Source organism: Formica exsecta, unplaced genomic scaffold (assembly GCF_003651465.1).
Source record: "Formica exsecta isolate Colony F162 unplaced genomic scaffold, ASM365146v1 scaffold229, whole genome shotgun sequence".
Classification (NCBI taxonomy): Eukaryota; Metazoa; Arthropoda; class Insecta; order Hymenoptera; family Formicidae; genus Formica; species Formica exsecta.
In genome coordinates this window covers 636,246-655,203 of record NW_021849582.1, presented here as the reverse complement: position 1 = coordinate 655,203, position 18,958 = coordinate 636,246, and the positions used below count along the sequence as shown (strand labels likewise).

Here is an 18,958-nt window from a genome sequence, read left to right as displayed (position 1 = left end):
CAAAATACATATAAATAAAAAATAAATGCTTCCTAGTGCCATATAGAATATGCAATTATGTAATCATGTTGCTCACATTGTATAGTTGTTATTGTTAATTATAATCTTCCTAAAAAAATGGGATAATCCGATAAATCAGTTTTGAGGCCGCTATTTATTACCTGTTTGCGCTGTTTTCGCTATCGTTATGACAGCAAAAGAGTGCATTAAGCGTAGAGAAGATACATCAATAATGGAAATATATATATATATCTGTTTTGTAAATTTATTCAAGTATTTCATTGTCACAAAAAGAAAAAGAAATTCATAAAAATTCATAAAATTTGAAAATTTGTAGGAGTAATGGGATGCTCTCTTATGCTGTCCTTATGTTATTATACATAAATAAGAAATTCTATTATACATACGAAAATAGAGACAAATGTTTATAAATTATGCATAATTGAAGTTATATATCTTAGCACATATACATATATTTGTAATTTCTACAGAATTCCTGTTCTCACATCGCGTTTGGTTTTCTTGCATTCTATCTAAATTGACAATATTAAATTGCATCTCTTTACTTTCATATCCTCATTCTTTTCTATCTTCATTGCTTTTTCGCTCATTCATACGCTCATTAACCTGCTCCATTTAGGGATTGCATTTTTTTTGCTTTACACAATCTTTCCGAGCATTTTATTCGTGTGCACGAATAAAAATTAGAAGCAGATTCGTGGTGACTAGAATATTTTTACATTTCTCATACATTCATTCTTTGTATACTTATTTGCAATAGTCCATAACAGAAAAATGTAAATGTTATCTTAGATCATAATATATTATAACTTTGGTTTATAGCATCCCTCAATGATTTTGTTTAAAATAGGAAAGATTAAAAAGAGTAATTCGCATCTTATTAAGCGATCGTCATTAAGTGCAAAAGTTGTAAGTAGTGAAAAATTAAAATTACATCACACTGTTATATGCCCAAATTAAAGTTTATCATCAAAAAATATGGGCAATGTACACACTATCTCAATAGATTACTATTAGTAATGTTATTAATTGTATCAATTACGTAACTAAATTTGCTTTATTTCAGCAAACTATAAGAAATAATGTTAAAAATGTCTTGTACAAAACAAATGCATATAAGATCATAATAGAAATAAATTGTCAAATACTGCTGCTAATACACATTGCTGCTGTTAATCTGTCATTTGGCAGTATTATGCAATATAAAAAAAAAGCTAACATGTATAAGTATCTTAAAATTTGTAAAATAAGTGCACTACTTACAAAAAATGCAATCTATGCATAACATTATCTTATAATACATAATTATAGGATATTAGTGTTGTGCTATAACTAATACATTATTATACATATGCAGGCGTATACATATACATATAAAGAATTAAAACTATCTTCCTAGAGATTGTAATAAAAAAGATAAAAAAACAGAGAGAGCCTAAACTTGATCAATCATCATTTTCAAAACATACGCTTTTAATATTTATGCTGAATATTCTAGCATAAATTGCGTGATTTTTTTGAATGTAAGAGAATATTAGAAATATATTGCAAGATAAATTACATACATAATTATCTAGCGATAGTTGTATTTTATCTCAAAAAAACATCACACAACTCAAACAAAATACATGAATATCATTGCATCCATTTGTTTGCCTATCCCATATTTTAAATAATCCAACAATTTTTTTCATAAAACTTATCGGCGTGTATACAAAGAGATTTCAAGAATAGAAACCATTCAAAGTTAAATCTTAAAAGATATAAGCTCGAAAAATTTAGAGTATGCTTCTGTGAGACATTATGTACACTTTAGCTGCAATATGTCTTTTTTATTTGCTTTTTATAGCATTTTGACATTAAAATAATCAAAATAATTATTTTGAAAATGTGTGTTTTTGTGAGTTAGTATTAGTAATACAGATTATGAGAAAAATCTGCTTTTTTATTATTATGAAAAAATATTACTCTTATTTCTTCTTTTAGAAATAAGATGGAGAATTATTTTTCTAAATAGCTGTCCACCCTCTCGACTGCTCTAGTATTAAATATTTTTTTCATTTAACTTTGAAAATTTTAAATTATTTGGGAATTTTTGCCGCGCCCCAGAATATCAAGTGTGGCATTTAATATCTGTTTTACAAATGGAAAGCACAAATATGGCACAAAGGTCATATCTCTTCTATATATCCTTATTTTTCGAATATAAAAAAATAGCATGATCACAAATAGGGTAATATTCATTTATCATCACTACTTTATCATTGGGTCCTTAGAAAGAGGGTATAATATCTATGGCAATAAAATTTGATCTTTTCTTTTAATTTAGTGTAAATAGAAAAAATATCTATAAATACGAAAAAAGTACAATCACGATTATAATTATTTAATAAGGTAATTAATTAGAGATAATGATATGAGCAACTTTATAGCAATAGATCACTTATTTGTACAAGACATCTCTATTCTTCTCTAAATTATTATAGTTTTTCATTAATTTCTTTTTATGTAAACAATTCTCGTACAAATAAATGGAAGAGAGAGCGAGATATACTATAGTATTTAAGAAAATACATTGTGCTATATTTGTATATTTCAATTTAAGTGGACTTTGCATTGCTGTATATTTATTATTGGCATTTCTGTATTCAATCAATATACTTTTTTTGATTATTATTTTTATAAAGGATATTTTTAGTTAACATAAAAGATATTTGAATAATGTTAATAATCAAATTGCATCAATGCAATAACTTGTAGAATGTTATATCTCTTATACAAGCACAAATCGAAAATATTACATTATAAAATATAGGAGAGATTATATTTAAATCCTCCTATAAAATCATATTAAAATAATTTGATTTTTTAGATTTATCAAAATAAAATAAATGTTAATGTACAGACATAGTACATTATTTCTTTTAATGTTTTAATAATTGGAAAACTTGTTCCAATTCTAGACAATAAAGTATCTTATGCATCATTATTAAATTTAATTTGCACAATTATTACACAATATTATCGATTCTTTTTCTTTAACAATATGAAGAATACTATGAATTTTCGTGTTTATGTTATTTTATATGGCAGTATCTTGTATGCATATCATACATACACATTTCTTACTAGAATTATAAATAAATTAAAGATAACAAATGTTTTAAAAAAATGGAAAGACAAATCTATACTTCTGCCTAAGAAAACATTTTATACACTTTAATTTCTATGACTGATAAAACCTGTTAAAAATTTCTATATTAGAAAACTCTTAATTGTTGTTAGTAAAATACACACACACATATATTGTCTAGAACTGATTGTGATTGAGAGTGCTTGCGACATTTATTTGATTCTTCGTTGCTATGGCACTGTGTATGTTCAAATAATTCTATATAATGCCAGTTTTACATCTTGTAAAACTTTCCAGCATGTGATTGTTATGGTAGCTATCGCGTTATACATGTACTAAAATCAATGTTCCTATTATATTGTAAATGTAAAAAATCGAAAATCTGGCAGCCCTGATAAGTAAAGCTTCGGTACTTAATGCTTTTAGTCATCACAGCACATTTACACTGTATTATCATCGATTTGTAAAACTGCAATATTAATTAATCGAGATTCTTTTGTGTAAAATATGAAGAAACATTATTTGTGAGCTCCTTTTCCCATTACTATCGACTGCACGTTATGTCACATATTTTTTTCAGCAATATGCAATATATGCATAAACGCAACTTTAAGAAACGACATCTGTAAGCCTGCAATAAACTTCTTCCTGTAATTACTGTTAAATAGTTATCCTATCTTCTTTTTTTACTTTCTCGTTGTCTAAACCTTCTGGTCGCGAATTAGCATCATGCAACTGAGACCAGAAAGTTATAAATTGTACTCTTTCTGTGATGCGGTATATTCTATAGCTGCCAGAATAATTCGTTAAAATGCACATGTACTATTCATTTTCTCTTTAAAAACATTCATATTTTTTTCTTTGCGTTCAATTATCAGATCTATTTTGATCTGTTGCTATATATACGTTACGTTTATTTATGCTGATTTTCTTTGCAATTCCTTTTATCGTTTATAACATAATGCACCTCCTTTGCCGACGTTTTTGCGGCTCAGGTCTTAAAACAGCGCGTACCGCTTCATCAAACACTTGCTTCAGTCCACGTTGTGTGAGAGCAGAACACTCCATATATTTCACTGCACGAATCTGTGACATATATTGCAATTTTTTATTACTAGATTACTGTAGCATATAAAAATTAGGACATAAAGTACTTTTCTACAAACCTTGTTTGCCAACTTCTGTCCTTGCTCACGCTTAACAGCACTAAGGCCTTGTTCAGCTAAGGCAGTAAGCGTTTCACGATCATCTCGTAAGTCTATTTTAGTTCCAACAAGTATCATTGGTGCATCTGGGCAGTGATGTTTTATTTCGGGGTACCATTTACTGGTTACATTTTCGAATGATGAAGGGCTGGTTACTGAGAAACAAATAAGAAACACATCTGTCTGAGGATAGGAGAGAGGACGAAGTCTGTCATAATCTTCTTGTCCTGCTGTGTCCCATAATCCTAGACTAACTGGAATCCCGTCAACAACCATGGGCGCAGAATAGTTATCAAACCTGAAAAATATTAGAAACTTGGTGTACATTTTATATTTTTCAATCTATTTTTAATTTATCCAGCACTATCTATTAAATATTTTATTTAAATCTTGATTATTTAAATTTTATTTAAATCTTGGTAAAAAAAAGTGAAGAATGATTATTTATTCACTATTTTTATTTAGATGTTTATATTTTAATTATACAAATTATATAAGCTGAGAAAGATATTGCTGAATGAGATAAAGCAAAAATAGATTTGTGAGAATCTAAAGGGCAGGAAGCAACATAAAAAGACAAATTGAAATAAATTACTTCCTGTACACAGCAGTTAGGTATCTCATACTCTCTGCTACTATTATTAGCCACTCCATTTGATTGGTCTAAGAAAGAAACTAAGGCAAAAACCTTGTCATAAAATACATCTTTAATGTATAAATTATAAAAGTAAGAAATTCTTTCAAAGAACAGATACTGTATATAATTTGTGTTTTAATATAAATAACATTACTTACACAGTAGGTACATATTCTCCAGGAAAACTGTCCGTTGTATATGAGATTAACATGCAAGTTTTTCCTACTGTTCCATCTCCTACTACTACACATTTTATTGGTCTACCTGAGCTCATGATTTATTATCTAAAGGAAAAGGTAAACAACATTAGTGTCACTATAAAATCACATTCAATAATATATATTACATATAAATAATATCCATTACATATAAATTTTGAAGTATTAATAAATATATATGTTTGATAATATTGTACTTGCTGTATTGATTAAATGATAAATATTATTAGTAATATTTTAATCTATCGCCTCTTAAGATGACACTCTCGCAAATCACTATTAATGTAAATACAACCACGATACAAATAAACAATATATGTACATTTAATATAAGTATATAAAATTCGTGTTTTTTATATTTATATTCTCGGTATCAAATGTAAGTGTACTGTGATTGTATAATCTCAAAACACTATTTAAAAAAAATCATCCATGTGTGTGTAATCCTTTTTTATTAATATAAACTGCACTTTAAATAGAGTTTATGAATTCGAAGAAAAAGATCACTTTCGCAATGTTGTTATTATTTCGCATTACAGATCATTGGTCCAGCAAGATTAACGTGATCTCTCGTTGAGTCGAAGGGCTTGCCCTAAACCGCACACCATACTTGCTTGCATGCGGATAAGTATGTACATAAACAAGGATTAGCCGGCCAGGATGATATCGCACACTCACCGTCTGTGTGTGTACGGAGGAATAAAAGATTCGTCTTATATAAAATCACTGAACACTGACCACAATGCGAATTCGCGCTTATGTACGTATGTATGTACGTGGCTGTCTCAAAAAATCACAAAAGCGGGTGCCATGACAGTATTGCGGTTTTCGGGATTGAACGTAGCTAGCGTTCGCTTGGTGACAGATGTTCGACAATCACACCTCTCTCTCTCTCACCCTCTTTTCTCCTTCCCCTTCTTTCCGCAAACTTATTGTTCGTGAAAATGATGGACTTATGACGTCATAGACGTCCTCTTATGAACAGTGCACATTGCATTTTAAAGATCCCATATCCCATTCAGAAAAACTTGTGTGTATAGCATAATATTGTAATGCTACATATAAAAAGAGAAAGAAAAATAGAGAGAGAAAAAACCGGCCAATCCTATTTCACTATAAAGGATGCATAGAAAGATCAACCAATGACGTATTAAATTTAAAAGATATCGTGACGGTGTTCGAAAATTTACTTGCGGAGTGTAGTAGAATTTGGTTGACCAATCAAAACAAAAAGAGCAAAGATTTCTTTGCTTTGATTGGTCTATCAACATTACTCCGACGAGTAAAATTTCGAACACAATCTATAATTGACAGCTGTGCGTTTAGCTTGTGTTGACTTTCATATAAATTATGAAAAAGTATGGTCTAAAAAAACAAGATCTCTGATTAGAAACTATATTAAAAATATTCTAATAATGTATTTATTTTTTTCTGAGGCATTATCAATTACCAATTAAACAATTATGGATACGCTGAATGTCATTCACCTGATTTCTTCGAAAAATAACGTTTTTATATGTGGATAAAATTGTCGAAGGAAAAAAGCGTAAAATATTGGGGTTGCATACAAACAAAAAAAATATGAAAAAGCCATTAGATAAAAAGACACAGGAAGCATTAGACGGTATTGAAATTAATACTCAAAATTTGCTTGAGGAAGAAATGGCTAAATTACCTAAATTAAGTAAAACTGAAGCTCTTGTTCAAATACACACAGGTAATGCATACAAAAGTTTGTAATCTATACATATATCTATGTATATATATTGTTTAATAAAATGTATTCTTACATTATTAGCATATCCATGGTTTCATAAAGATGATATGAAAGTAGTGGAGTGGAAATATCCATTTACTTCCAATCAACGACATAAATATAAAGTATACAAAGATCTTTGGGAAAAAGAATATTATATTACTAGTGGAGAAAAATTTGGTGGCGACTTCTTAGTATATCCAGGTAATATTCGTTCCTTTTTGTATTGTTAGGAAATTTTCTATTCTGCACTATATTAATCATTAATAATTTTCTATTTACAGGTGATCCAATAATGTTTCATTCACAATTTATAATACAGTGTAAATGCAAAAACGAAGAAATGTCTATTACAGAACTTGTAGCTCAATGTAGAATCAGTTGTCATGTCAGAAAGACATTGGTGTTTGCTACATATTATGAAGAAGAGGATAGAGTAAAATATCAATCTTTTCAGTGAGCAGAAAATAATTTATTTGAAAACAGTTGATATTTTAATCAAATGAAGTTGAAGTAAAGTATAATTATTTATATTTTAAATTTAATAGACTCTTTTAAAGAGTTATTTTCCATGAATATTTCTGTAATTTTAATTTTATATCTTATAATTTTAACTTGTGTATATGAGAAATCAATTTTAATTTTCTCTCTTTGTTTCTCTCTTTTTAATTTGAAATCTTTTAGAAACTTTTCTTTTTATTATACACTGATGAATCATTATAAGAATAGTCTCAAGCAATATCTGAAAATTTAATCAATAAATAATATATGTACTAATGAATTTTAAAACAATTAAAAAACTTCTATACACATTTTCTCTACATAATATGCATATTTATATTCTGTCAATCAATAGAAATCGATTATGTTGTGGATGAGGAATAACATTAAAGTGTTTCTTATATATAACTTGGCCTTCACGGCCAGCATAACATAGAAAAACCACCAACTGAATCGTTGAGTGAAAAATTTCAAGAATATAGGAACACGCTGTTTGTACAGCAAGCAGAATGTTTGAGAGAGAACAGAAGGAAACAAGTAATTACAATTTGTATATATTTATATTAAAAAATATTAAGGCATAAGATATTTTATGATAGAATGAATTTTTCTATAAGATTACTTCTGTGATGGATAAAATTGTCGAAGGAAAAAAGCGTAAAATATTGGGGTTGCAGACAAACAAAAAAAGTATGAAAAAGCCATTAGATAAAAAGACACAGGAAGCATTAGACGGTATTGAAATTAATACTCAAAATTTGCTTGAGGAAGAAATGGCTAAATTACCTAAATTAAGTAAAACCGAAGCTCTTGTTCAAATACACACAGGTAATGCATACAAAAGTTTGTAATCTATACATATATCTATGTATATATATTGTTTAATAAAATGTATTCTTACATTATTAGCATATCCATGGTTTCATAAAGATGATATGAAAGTAGTGGAGTGGAAATATCCATTTACTTCCAATCAACGACATAAATATAAAGTATACAAAGATCTTTGGGAAAAAGAATATTATATTACTAGTGGAGAAAAATTTGGTGGCGACTTCTTAGTATATCCAGGTAATATTCGTTCCTTTTTGTATTGTTAGGAAATTTTCTATTCTGCACTATATTAATCATTAATAATTTTCTATTTACAGGTGATCCAATAATGTTTCATTCACAATTTATAATACAGTGTAAATGCAAAAACGAAGAAATGTCTATTACAGAACTTGTAGCTCAATGTAGAATCAGTTGTCATGTCAGAAAGACATTGGTGTTTGCTACATATTATGAAGAAGAGGATAGAGTAAAATATCAATCGTTTCAGTGGGCGGAAAATAATTTATTTGAAAATAGTTGATATTTTAATCAAATGAGAGAGAGAGAGAGAGAGAGAGAAGTTGAAGTAAAGTATAATTATTTATATTTTAAATTTAATAGACTCTTTTAAAGAGTTATTTTCCATGAATATTTCTGTAATTTTAATTTTATATCTTATAATTTTAACTTGTGTATATAAGAAATCAATTTTAATTTTCTCTCTTTCTCTCTCTCTCTTTAATTTGAAATCTTTTAGAAACTTTTCTTTTTATTATACACTGATGAATCATTATAAGAATAGTCTCAAGCAATATCTGAAAATTTAATAATATATGTACTAATGAATTTTAAAACAATTAAAAAACTTCTATACACATTTTCTCTACATAATATGCATATTTATATTCTGTCAATCAATAGAAATCGATTATGTTGTGGATGAGGAATAACATTAAAGTGTTTCTTATATATAACTTGGCCTTCACGGCCAGCATAACATCGTTTAACCCAAGTATGATTCCAATAAGGATTAATTTTCTCACAAGTTACCATTACTTTGCCTGCTTCTATGGCAAATAAAGTTCCATTTCGCCCAAAACCAACCTATTAATCAGAAGTATTAATAAATGTACAGAAAGCTCATAGTAATCGGACAAAAAAAATTTATATGTAATTAATACTCACATTAAGACCTGGATGAAACCTGGGTTTTAGCTGCGTGGCTAATATCGTACCTGCTTGTACATAAGATCCATCCGGTCTTTTCCATCCTCTATGTTTTGGTCTAGCATGACCAGGTTTATTACTGGTACTACTACCAGCTTTCTTCGAAGCGTACCTGACGCATATTTTTGCTGAATAAAAGAAATTACTTTTTCATTAAGTGTATTCTTTTAATACATCATTTTATGTACTATATATTCAATTTTATGGTATATTGACAAAATAACCTGTACAACCATAATACAAACCTAAATTATTAATATCGCCTAATACTACGGCCTGCCGGATGTTTTGTAACGCGAGAAAGGGCAATTGTGACAGATGAGCCATCTAAAACAGATATCGCATTGTATCTTTTGAGAATAATACATTTAAATGAAAAATACACCTCTCTTGGATTTATATTACATCAAAGAAGTGATTATTCCGAATCAATCACGGCAGAGAGAAGAATGAGAGTCGCCACGCTGCCGTTTTTCGTGTAACGCTTTTTCTAGGTCGTACACTAGCGTCACGTACATCCATTTTACGCCGCCTGGAACTACATGACCACATCCACTTTCGGAGCCGATAAAACAGCCGATTGGTTAATGTCCGTGCTACCTACACTTTTCGATTTTGGTTCATATCCGTGCTACATCCACTTTTCGATTCTGGTAGTACACTGATCGTTTGACAAAGAGAAATGATGCGCTGTCTTTGTCTCTCTTTCATCGCGTATGAGTGTAGCGTCCGTGAAGGTACACACCGACACGTTGAGCACACGGATGCGATTGTTGGGAGATAATGTCAGACAAGGAGCGACAATCGCGTGCTATCCTTGTTCCTCTAGAAGTACACCAATGGGCCATGAGTATACCGGTATACTCATGGCCCATTGTGTACTTCTATGTACCCCTCTTACCTCAGGGAACGAATCGTTGACGCCCAGTGTACCTTGCTGGAAAACGCCCACTATTAGTATACACCCTTAGAACATATATAAATGGAAGGAGAATAGCAGGCTGAAAAGTGTCGGAAGCAAGTGAGAAAGAAAATCGTAGTTGCCTCTCTCTTGTGAGTAACTACACATACAAGCATCGTGTCTATAGTATACATACTTTTGTGTACACACACATTGTGACTAATGTAACGTGCATGCGCACTTTTGAGCATAGTTACTCACAAGAGAGAGGCAACTATGATTTCTTTCTCACTTCCTTCCGACATGTTTTTCTATCGGGAAACAAAGGCATTCCCCTTCTATTTATATATGTTCTAAGTATACACCAGGGCTGCGTTTGAGAACATCACCCGTGTGCACCGAGCGTCGTTCTATCTTTGTTATTTACTGAAAGGTGCGAGCGAGAGAGAACGCAAGGGGCACGAAACAGAGTATGTCCTTTTCTACGTGCACCTCGGTTCCCACTCCTCAACACTCGGTCTAGATATACTATGTCTATGGTATTGATTATGTAACTTTTCCCCTAGGGCGAAAAAGTGAAAAGTGAAAAATTTTGCTATTGATTTCAATGCTAATATTTTTTACTTTTCACGTTTTCCCGCCCTAGGGAAAAAGTTACATGATCAGTAGCAAACCATAATGCATTGCGAAAGGCCGCGAGAGCCAATAACAGTCTACCTTATTTAGTATCTCTTTTCAATAGCGACTGCGCACATATCAATTTTTTGCATTGCATTATGGGTTGCCAAGGCTCATGACTTAACCTTCCTTTATATAACCTTACCTTTAATTATTTTCTCATCTATGTAAAATGTTTTCCCAAAAGAAAAGTTTTTCCATACAGCTGTGTTTGGCCGGATGAAACGGGCGTTGATAAATATTGATAAATATTGAGAAAGCTCGTCTGATATCAATATGTATATGTCCAATTTCAAGAAACTCAGGAGATTTTTCAGTTAAAACAAATTTGTAGTATTTACTCTCTATTCCTTTTAAAGAGAGATATTAAAAAAAAAAAGAAAACAAATCTCTGAGACGGAAATCTATTAATAAAGAAAAAAGAAAAAGAGAATAATAAAGTTCTGACAGTTTGCCGATTCAAAGCATAAATGTCAACAAAAACGACGGCGAATATGGAAGATCTACAAAAATTGGAAGAAGAAGCGATAGCTAGGGGTACGAAGTATGTCACCAATCTTTTGCAGCGGCCAGGTCAACTGCGGTTCCCACTCCTCAACACTCGGTCTAGATATACTATGTCTATGGTATTGATTATGTAACTTTTCCCCTAGGGCGAAAAAGTGAAAAGTGAAAAATTTTGCTATTGATTTCAATGCTAATATTTTTTACTTTTCACGTTTTCCCGCCCTAGGGAAAAAGTTACATGATCAGTAGCAAACCATAATGCATTGCGAAAGGCCGCGAGAGCCAATAACAGTCTACCTTATTTAGTATCTCTTTTCAATAGCGACTGCGCACATATCAATTTTTTGCATTGCATTATGGGTTGCCAAGGCTCATGACTTAACCTTCCTTTATATAACCTTACCTTTAATTATTTTCTCATCTATGTCAGCAGGAAAAAGGCATCCGTCGAGACTATGTTAAAGACCGCGATGCAAAGTCAATTGGACGGAGTCAGGGTCGGCTTTGAGCAGCTACAAAGTTCTCTAGAAAGTATCACCGTTGTCAAAGAGGATCTGGATCATGTTAACCAGCTATTCAGTTCTGTTCTGAAGCTTAGTTCGAGGCTACAAGCGGTGCAGGAAGAGAACATGCGTCATTCTCAATATGTCATCGCGAAGGAGAACTTGAAGCATATATTCACCGTTCCCGAGAGTGTCGAGAAGACGAAGCAATGGATAAACGAGGGCAAATTGCTACACGCGCATCAAAGCCTGATGGATCTTGAAACTTCCAGAGATGAATTATTATACGAGCTTCATAAATTGCCAAATCAATCGCCAGCGGATACAATTATGCTGAAAGCTTATTTCGAAGATGTGGAAATGCTTTCACAACTTATGGAAAAACAGATCAGACTGGTATTGAGTCGTACTTTAAATACAGTCAGAAAGGAACCTACTGTCATAGTAACACCTCTGAGAATTATAGAAAGGGAAGAGAAAGCGGATCAGTTTGCTATTCAAAGACACAAGCAAAGTGGTTTTATGGCACCAGGTAGACCAAAGAGATGGAAGGATATGGCGATGAAGATATTAGAAAAATCAGTGGCCAATAGAATTGAAGGAACTCAGGTAGATGAGAGAGCGGATAACAAAATGTGGCTAGTAAGATATTTAGAACTTACGAGACTTTTGATTCTTGAGGATTTGAGAGTAGTAAAGACTCTATGTAAGCCTTGTTTCCCACCTTCATACGACATAGTGAGGACTTTTGTTAATATGTATCATACCAGTCTATCCCAACATTTAAAGGATATAATTACCAATGGATTAGAAGGTAACGAATATGTTTCTCTGTTAGCATGGATTATGAATATTTATACAGGACCAGAACTGATGCAGCATCCCGAATTAAATATCGACACATCAGATATTGGTCCACTACTTAGTCCCGAGATGATAAATGATCTTCAGGAGAAGTATTTGCGAAACATGTGTCAAAATTATGAAGATTGGATGAGAAAAACGTTGGAAACAGAAAAACTCGATTGGAGAAGCGGTGTCCTACCTGACAGCAGTACTCAAGAACTATATTATCACACTGCAGCACCAGTTATTATATTTCAAATGATTGATCAAAATCTTCAAGTTGCAAAGACCATCAGTCCTGATTTAACGGCGCAAGCATTGGTTCTCTGTATAGAACAAGTAACTAAATATGGTAACATGTATAGACAAGCAATACTAGAATTTAAAACAAAACATTTTGAAGACAGGAGTCAGGTTCCTTACTTCACTCATCATATGATTACAATAGTCAATAACTGTATGCAGTTCAACAAGTTGGCGCAGCAGATGAAGCAACTTTATTGGATGCCCAATATTACCGGGGACGCCACTGTAAAATTTGAAAATCTTTTAGCGAATTATCAGCATTTGAGGAACGAGGCCGCAGCCATATTGTTGCAAGAATCCTTTTTGGATCTGGAGCTGCATTTTCAAGATTTGATTACACCCAGATGGTTGTCGTCGTCTATCCCGGTGGAGACTATCTGTGTTACTTTGGAGGATTATTTTCAGGATTATAACCATCTGAGTCCCGAAAATTTCGAGTATGTTATCACAGAAGCGCAGAATCTAATCGCTAAGCGTTACATATCCGCGATGTTACAGAGGAAGATATCGTTGAAAACGTACGACGAATGTTTGACGTGCACATCGAAGATAATGACGGAGGCGGACAAATTGAAAAACTTCTTCGACAGAATCGCGCCGAAAATTGGTAATTTTAATTCGCCGTTCGAGATAATAAAACGTCTCGCCGAGGTATTGAGATGCGAGGACGCGGAGATTCTCTCGCTCGATCTGCATTCGTTAATCGAGAAGTATCCCGACATGACCGAGGACCATCTGATTAGACTGCTCGGTCTTCGGGGCGACATATCGCGAGCAGAAGCCCGAAGCAAGGTCTCTTATATCATGGAAGCTCAACGAAATCGAAAGCCCGTGCAATCCATTACAAACAGTATATTCAAGCAGATAGTAATACAGGACAGCTTTCTTGGTTGGAAGCCTTGAAATTGGAAAAAGAACTTTTATGAAACAAAAAAATGAAACAGATTTTCCATGTGTAATATTAATGTGTGTGTGTGTGTGTGTGTGTGTATATATATATATATATGCACATTACTCTTCCAAATTAAATATATTTTTTAACGTAGAACATTAATAGAGACAAAAAAGATGAAATAAAATATATTTGTAATGCTGTACAAATTTGCTAGTGTTTAACATGATAATGTATTCTCATTGACAATTTATAGAAATGTTAAAAGTTTATTTATTTATTTATATGTAAAATGTAATGTCATAGAAAATGTCAGCAAAAATTAATTTAAAAAAAAATGTATATTACATGTATATGTAAATATAATACTTTAAGAGTATGCAAAAAACTATATAAAAATTATATTAACAATATATCGGTTAATCCTGTCAATGAACTTTTTATATATATTCCTTAACTTTATCATGTCTCTATCATGTCAGTGATTTTAAAATTTATTTTTTTTTCTTTCAGATAATATTGAGAATTATGTTTAAATCAGTGAGAAATAATTTCATGAATTTGTTTTGTCAATTGCAATCGTCTTCTCAGTTTATTTTAATCTGTTTATCAGCTTCATATAAAAAGCATGCAACGACAGATAGCATGTGTTTATGTATGTGCACGCATGTGGATGTGGGTGCACATCTATTAGTATATAATACATATATATAAAAAAAACTTTTGAAATGTCAAGAGTAACGCGCGCGAATAGCCGGTTATTGAAAAATTTATGCATTTACAATAAAAGTACAAGTAAGTATAAGCTCAAATAGCAAACGCGATTGTGTAATAAAGCATAGCATGCTATAAAGCTTACATCTTCATAGATAATTTAAATATTGTACGATAACTATAAGCAAATGTTATCATAACCTTATAATTAATTTTCAAAATTTAAATTTTCAGTAACGGAGGCATTATATTAATTCAGGATAGTTATACACATTGTCCGTTTAAATATTTCTGACAATTATGCGCTACTTAATAACATTGTTATTGTTATTTGTTTGCGCGAAAGCAAGAAATCACTTTGATGTAGATCCACTGAAAACAATTGTCTGGGGTCCAGGATTGAGACCAGCAGCAATTACAATGCGTGCCAGATATTTCTTTCTACAACTTGTAGATTTAGATGGAAGAAAGTTAATGTTCAATTATATATATAATCTTATATATATATAAATAAATAAATAAATATATATATTTATTTATTTATTTATTTATTATATTCAGTTAGTATAAAATAAACATAGAAAAATATTGAATGAACATTTGTAAAGCCATTAATGACATCAATGGTATTCAAGTATAGCAAAATTTACACATTTGTGTTATAATAATTATATACAGAATACTCTAAAATTTATTATATGATAATATAATTTTTAAAGATAAGAATAAAATTTCAGCTAGAAATATATATATATATTTATATTGTCTCGAAGCTAAATTATAATGCATTTACAATATATTTGCAATTAATATTTTTATAACTTATTTATCTTCTATATGTTAAATTATATTATGTTATTATATATTCTAGTCTGACAAAATCTCCTGGTGAAAATATAGTTACTGGGCAAGTATATGGACATTCCTTTAATAATGTACCATGCCGCATATGGACTCAAATTTTTGACTGTAAAGATGGAAGTTTTATTGTACGCTATAAAGTTTTTAATACTTGTTCTAACATTAATATTAAAGTAAAGATTAAGGGAAAAGAATTATCATTGCCTCATTCAGAAATCAAAGGTGTGTATGCATGTATCTTTTTTTTTCTTATACAAAATCTTAAGCCTAACAAAGAGATCTTTTTTTAGGTCCTGTTTATGAGGAGGAATGTTACTGTCCAAATCCATCTATCATTAATTGGCTATATCATTATCAATGCAGACAAAATTACACTCAAATACATGATGATCTTTCTCCATTTTTGAATATTGATTTTGATCAAATACGCCAAAGCATTATCAAGAGATATGATCAACCAACCAGTGTTAGCATTTGTCATTATGTATTGAAATCTAACAGAGTAAATATGTTATAAAATACTATCAATCTATAATTTATATTTTTATTTATAGATATCTATCTATCTATCTATTTATAAATGTAACTCAAACTAGATTAAATTAGATTTATAGGCATTGTTATGGTCAATACGTTGGCTTTAAAATATTTATGGATGCCATATTGTTGTCGCTCGTACGTAAAGTGGTACTGCCAGACATTGAATTTTTTGTAAATTTGGGTGATTGGCCACTCGTCCCTGATACGGGCCCGCTTTATCCTATCTTTTCATGGTGTGGTTCTGGCAATACTAAAGATATTGTTATGCCTACATATGATATCACAGAATCATCCATGGAAGCAATGGGAAGGTATAACATGCATTGATAATGTTAATAATCTAAATTATCATTTTATTTGCAATATTATATTCCTGAAAAATAGGGTAATGTTAGATACACTCTCCGTACAAGGTAACACTGGATTGTCATGGGAAAATAAGACTGAACAATTATTTTGGCGTGGACGTGATTCCAGAAGGGAACGGCTAGATTTAATAGATATTTCAAGAAAGCATCCAGAGCTCTTCAATGTCTCTATTACTAATTTCTTCTTCTTTAGGGATGAAATGGATAAATATGGGCCTACACAAAACCATGTATCATTTTTTAATTTTTTTAAGGTAAATACAAAAAAGTTAAATCTCTTTATCAAAGTTATATTCTTAGAGGTAATTATACATTATCTTATCGCAATATCTGATATATGTGTATATAAGCGATATAAGCCCTGCTACAGAGTTTGGCATGGTGTGGTTCTGGCAATACTAAAGATATTGTTATGCCTACATATGATATCACAGAATCATCCATGGAAGCAATGGGAAGGTATAACATGCATTGATAATGTTAATAATCTAAATTATCATTTTATTTGCAATATTATATTCCTGAAAAATAGGGTAATGTTAGATACACTCTCCGTACAAGGTAACACTGGATTGTCATGGGAAAATAAGACTGAACAATTATTTTGGCGTGGACGTGATTCCAGAAGGGAACGGCTAGATTTAATAGATATTTCAAGAAAGCATCCAGAGCTCTTCAATGTCTCTATTACTAATTTCTTCTTCTTTAGGGATGAAATGGATAAATATGGGCCTACACAAAACCATGTATCATTTTTTAATTTTTTTAAGGTAAATACAAAAAAGTTAAATCTCTTTATCAAAGTTATATTCTTAGAGGTAATTATACATTATCTTATCGCAATATCTGATATATGTGTATATAAGCGATATAAGCCCTGCTACAGAGTTTGGTGTATATTTTTTTATATTAATCAGAGAAAATTGTTCTTTTCTATTTCTTCTAAAATGTATTATAATTTTGAAATTGTACATATATACATATAAAAGCTTTAGAAATGTAGAAACAGTAAATATAATATTAAAGTTTAAACATGTTAAAAAAGAGAAATTAAATTTGTATACAAAACTTTGTTATATATATTTATATTAATAATCTCTTATATTGACTCTGTATAATTTTTTCATAGTACAAATATCAACTGAATATTGATGGCACAGTAGCAGCATATCGATTCCCATATTTACTTGCTGGAGATTCTTTGGTATTTAAGCAAGAATCCAATTATTATGAATTTTTTTATAAAGATCTTATACCTGGATTACATTATGTACCTGTAAAAAGTGATCTCTCGGATCTTGTCGAAAAAATTATGTGGGCAAAGGGACATGACGAGGATGGATTGAAGATTGTTAAATCTGCCAGACAATTTGCAAGGGACAATTTATTACCACGTGATATATTATGTTATTATACAGTTTTATTTCATGTATGTGAGAAAGTCTTATTTTAGATATTTTTCTCAGATATATCTTTGCCAAATAATATAATTTTTATATTTCAGGAATGGAGTAAACGCTTAAAGAGTAAAGTTGAAATACTAGATAATATGGAAGAAGTACCACAACCTAGTCATTCTTGTCAGTGTCATTTTAGCAATTTAAACTTTAGAGATGAGTTGTAGAATTTAACATTTTATTATTAATTTATACAATGGAAATCCACATTGTCATATGAGTATCATGTATGCACATCTGTTTAGTAAGATTTTATATCTATCATTAATTGTATGCGTGTGTATATGTTAAAAATAAAAAGAAATATGGATATCACATCAAACAGATAACTCTACTATTTAATGAACTTATTTCTTTTACAACACATGTTTTCTTGTACACACACAATTTGTTAACTATTTTTATATCATTTAATATTTTTATTTAATCTAAAATTGTTATGAGAACTTGAACAAGATACACATTATTTGTACAATTTTATATATATATATATCTCAACATCTTCCTTGAAAAATATTTATGGAATGAAGACAGAGAAACGTCAAAAATTTGTCGTACTCCTTTTTTAATTGTATCGCGAATTCCATTGCGAATTATGTGTGTAATATGGAAAAATTTATACATACATTCACATTATATATATATCAATTATGAAATTAAACTTCATTATATCAATTATACAATGACAATACACAAACAAAAAATTAGGACAAATATTTTCTTATATATGGTATATTTGTACCATTTCATTATAATTTTCTTTCACTTTCAATTTATATTTATTCTCTAGTTATATGAATAAAAAATTATGTATATATTTGTAATAAAAATAAGATTTGAATGTTATCATTTTTTCTGTATTTAAAATAGT

The 18,958-nt window shown here is 30.4% G+C and overlaps 6 protein-coding genes across 12 annotated transcripts; 4 read left to right on the top strand and 2 right to left on the bottom strand.

Moving 5' to 3' along the window:
* Window positions 1-3,347: 3,347 nt before the first annotated feature.
* On the bottom strand, window positions 3,348-6,273 carry LOC115235667 (ras-related C3 botulinum toxin substrate 1). Of its 3 annotated transcripts, XM_029807587.1 has the most exons (5): window positions 5,893-6,273; window positions 5,155-5,280; window positions 4,955-5,034; window positions 4,321-4,674; window positions 3,348-4,240 (listed from the first exon to the last, which is right to left on the bottom strand). In XM_029807587.1, exons 2-5 carry the CDS (start codon window positions 5,165-5,167, stop codon window positions 4,106-4,108), a joined length of 582 nt encoding a protein of 193 aa, XP_029663447.1. In that variant the 5' UTR covers window positions 5,168-5,280; window positions 5,893-6,273; the 3' UTR covers window positions 3,348-4,105. The 3 variants fall into 3 exon arrangements, with proteins under 3 accessions (XP_029663447.1, XP_029663446.1, XP_029663448.1); XM_029807586.1 differs by lacking the exon at window positions 4,955-5,034 and having other exon boundaries at window positions 4,321-4,657; window positions 5,893-6,257; XM_029807588.1 differs by lacking the exon at window positions 5,893-6,273 and having other exon boundaries at window positions 4,321-4,657.
* A 459-nt stretch (window positions 6,274-6,732) lies between these two features.
* On the top strand, window positions 6,733-7,854 carry LOC115235651 (tRNA-splicing endonuclease subunit Sen34-like; the record flags this gene model as incomplete). Its single annotated transcript, XM_029807560.1, has 3 exons — window positions 6,733-6,931; window positions 7,013-7,174; window positions 7,255-7,854. Coding segments are annotated over 3 exons (537 nt in total), but the record flags the coding sequence as incomplete, so codon positions are not given.
* Window positions 7,836-9,236, top strand: LOC115235650 (tRNA-splicing endonuclease subunit Sen34-like). The gene is made up of 5 exons (XM_029807559.1): window positions 7,836-7,862; window positions 7,898-8,008; window positions 8,089-8,299; window positions 8,381-8,542; window positions 8,623-9,236. The coding sequence occupies exons 1-5, from the start codon at window positions 7,836-7,838 to the stop codon at window positions 8,826-8,828; spliced, it is 717 nt and encodes a 238-aa protein (XP_029663419.1). The 3' UTR covers window positions 8,829-9,236.
* On the bottom strand, window positions 9,042-10,075 carry LOC115235668 (50S ribosomal protein L27-like). 2 transcript variants are annotated; one of them, XM_029807589.1, is made up of 4 exons: window positions 9,920-10,075; window positions 9,760-9,841; window positions 9,473-9,642; window positions 9,042-9,391 (listed from the first exon to the last, which is right to left on the bottom strand). In XM_029807589.1, exons 2-4 carry the CDS (start codon window positions 9,839-9,841, stop codon window positions 9,188-9,190), a joined length of 456 nt encoding a protein of 151 aa, XP_029663449.1. In that variant the 5' UTR covers window positions 9,920-10,075; the 3' UTR covers window positions 9,042-9,187. The 2 variants fall into 2 exon arrangements, with proteins under 2 accessions (XP_029663449.1, XP_029663451.1); XM_029807591.1 differs by having other exon boundaries at window positions 9,900-10,049.
* A 1,127-nt stretch (window positions 10,076-11,202) lies between these two features.
* LOC115235644 (exocyst complex component 3) lies at window positions 11,203-14,169 on the top strand. The gene is made up of 2 exons (XM_029807554.1): window positions 11,203-11,712; window positions 12,031-14,169. The coding sequence occupies exons 1-2, from the start codon at window positions 11,564-11,566 to the stop codon at window positions 14,156-14,158; spliced, it is 2,277 nt and encodes a 758-aa protein (XP_029663414.1). The 5' UTR covers window positions 11,203-11,563; the 3' UTR covers window positions 14,159-14,169.
* Window positions 14,170-14,663: 494 nt separating this feature from the next.
* Window positions 14,664-18,404, top strand: LOC115235643 (protein O-glucosyltransferase 2-like). 4 transcript variants are annotated; one of them, XM_029807553.1, is made up of 9 exons: window positions 14,664-14,942; window positions 15,096-15,331; window positions 15,733-15,944; window positions 16,013-16,188; window positions 16,329-16,495; window positions 17,012-17,089; window positions 17,163-17,400; window positions 17,760-18,059; window positions 18,135-18,404. In XM_029807553.1, exons 2-9 carry the CDS (start codon window positions 15,162-15,164, stop codon window positions 18,252-18,254), a joined length of 1,461 nt encoding a protein of 486 aa, XP_029663413.1. In that variant the 5' UTR covers window positions 14,664-14,942; window positions 15,096-15,161; the 3' UTR covers window positions 18,255-18,404. The 4 variants fall into 4 exon arrangements, with proteins under 4 accessions (XP_029663413.1, XP_029663410.1, XP_029663412.1 ...); XM_029807550.1 differs by having other exon boundaries at window positions 14,668-14,942; window positions 16,013-16,224; XM_029807552.1 differs by having other exon boundaries at window positions 14,668-15,331; window positions 16,013-16,224.
* Window positions 18,405-18,958: the final 554 nt, after the last annotated feature.